At 56.9% G+C, this 1,598-nt stretch overlaps 1 protein-coding gene across 1 annotated transcript; it reads left to right on the plus strand.

The window, feature by feature from the left end:
* Nucleotides 1-787: 787 nt before the first annotated feature.
* Nucleotides 788-1,372, plus strand: FERD3L (Fer3 like bHLH transcription factor). The gene has a single exon (XM_040471619.1). The coding sequence runs from the start codon at nucleotides 788-790 to the stop codon at nucleotides 1,277-1,279; it is 492 nt and encodes a 163-aa protein (XP_040327553.1). The 3' UTR covers nucleotides 1,280-1,372.
* The last annotated feature ends 226 nt before the right edge of the window (nucleotides 1,373-1,598 follow it).

The following is a 1,598-nucleotide window of genomic DNA, read 5'->3' on the forward strand; positions in this document are numbered from 1 at the left end:
ATCTCAGTTGTTAGGCTGATTACAACAAAACAGACTTTGGAAGTCAGGGTTTGTAACGCGGCAGGAGAGCCGTTTAGATGCCCTGGAAGGAGAAAGCCGGTTCCAACAGCGACTCTGGGGAATGCGCTCTCGGCCCCCCCTACCGTGCTTACTTAAGCTAATGGAAGATCTTGCCTTTCAGTAGCCGCTGCACTGGGATACCAGACAAACAGCTCTCCTCGACCCCTGGCAGACAGGGCCCCTCTTCAGGACATCATTAAAAGCACATGCACTTGTTTCAGACCCATTGGCAGCCTCGGGTGGCAAGATTCGGGACTTCTACTCTGAAGCCAAGGAGAAGCCAGAGCGGTGGAAAACATCCTCGCTTTGAAAATCCAAAGCTAAATTAAAGAGCTACATGAGATAAGGAGCCTGAAGAATATTAGTTGGCTGCGGGGGTGAGGAGACACACAAAAAGCACAGCAGGTAAGAGCCGGGGGTTGTTGCCAAAAAGGAACTGTCCCAGGTGGCGAGCGAAAAGGATCTCAGCGTTGGAGGCCTATCCCTTTGAGATTCCCTAGCGCGCTCAAGCTTGCTTGTCTTTTTCCATCAGTTTCGAGAGGACGGACTTTGTCAGAGCCTTCCCTATCGGTGCCACTAATCCTGTTATCAGCTTGGTTATAAATGTTAATTCCCCTGGCCCTTCGATGATGGTGCCGCATCAGATTGGGAGCTGTTAGGAAGCCCCTCACCAGAATCTCGCCCCTCCCTGCGAGAAACCGATGAGAGGCAGGGCCAAGGCAACGCGATGGCGGCCTATCCAGAGAGGTGCGTGGATGCCACCGTGCTGGACTTCGTCGCAGACCTGTCCCTGGCCTCCCCGGGGCACCCACTCCTCTGCGACTTCGCACCTGGGGTTCCCTTTGGGGACCGAGACCTTGTGCTCCGAGAGGGAAGACGCAGGAGGCTGGCACCCTTTGAGGAGGAGGATCCCGAAGAGGAGGGCGAAGTAGACGAGGGGGAGGAGGAGGAGGAAGAGGAGCATGGGAGAGGCGCGTCCCCGCTGGGCCGTCCCAAGAGGAAAAGGGTGATCACCTATGCCCAGCGCCAGGCAGCCAACATCCGCGAGAGGAAGCGGATGTTCAACCTCAACGAGGCCTTCGACCAGCTGCGAAGGAAGGTGCCCACTTTTGCTTACGAGAAGAGGCTGTCCCGGATCGAGACCCTACGCCTGGCCATCGTCTACATTTCCTTCATGACCGAGCTCTTGGAGAGCTTCGAAAAGAAGGAAACCGGCTGAGTCCGGGTGGGATGGAGGTGTCTGTCCCCTCCTCTCGTGGGCGTGCGCGGGCTTGGGGGTGCATCAGGACCCAGGAGGGTGCGGCCGAGAGACCAGGAGGGACTCTTTAAGACAGAAAGTCTGGCCTTCTGGAGCTTGGTCCGGACTTGAGAAATCCCCACAGCTATCGAGAAGAGTGGCAGCCGGAGAGTTAACATACACGCGATTGCTTTCTAAGGAGCCTGGGGCGCCTTAGGAGGTAGAATTCGCTGGGCCTGTTGAGGCGACAGCCCAGAAGCGGTTTCTGCCGGCCTAGTGGGTGGGGAGCTAATCCTCTCCC

The sequence above is a fragment of the Herpailurus yagouaroundi genome, unplaced genomic scaffold, assembly GCF_014898765.1.
Source record: "Herpailurus yagouaroundi ecotype Mexico unplaced genomic scaffold, PumYag 100, whole genome shotgun sequence".
Taxonomy (NCBI): domain Eukaryota; kingdom Metazoa; phylum Chordata; class Mammalia; order Carnivora; family Felidae; genus Herpailurus; species Herpailurus yagouaroundi.

What these genes read in the sequence shown, in the direction of transcription:
- FERD3L (XM_040471619.1), top strand. Translation starts at nt 788, where the DNA reads ATGGCGGCCTATCCAGAGAGGTGCGTGGATGCCACCGTGCTGGACTTC.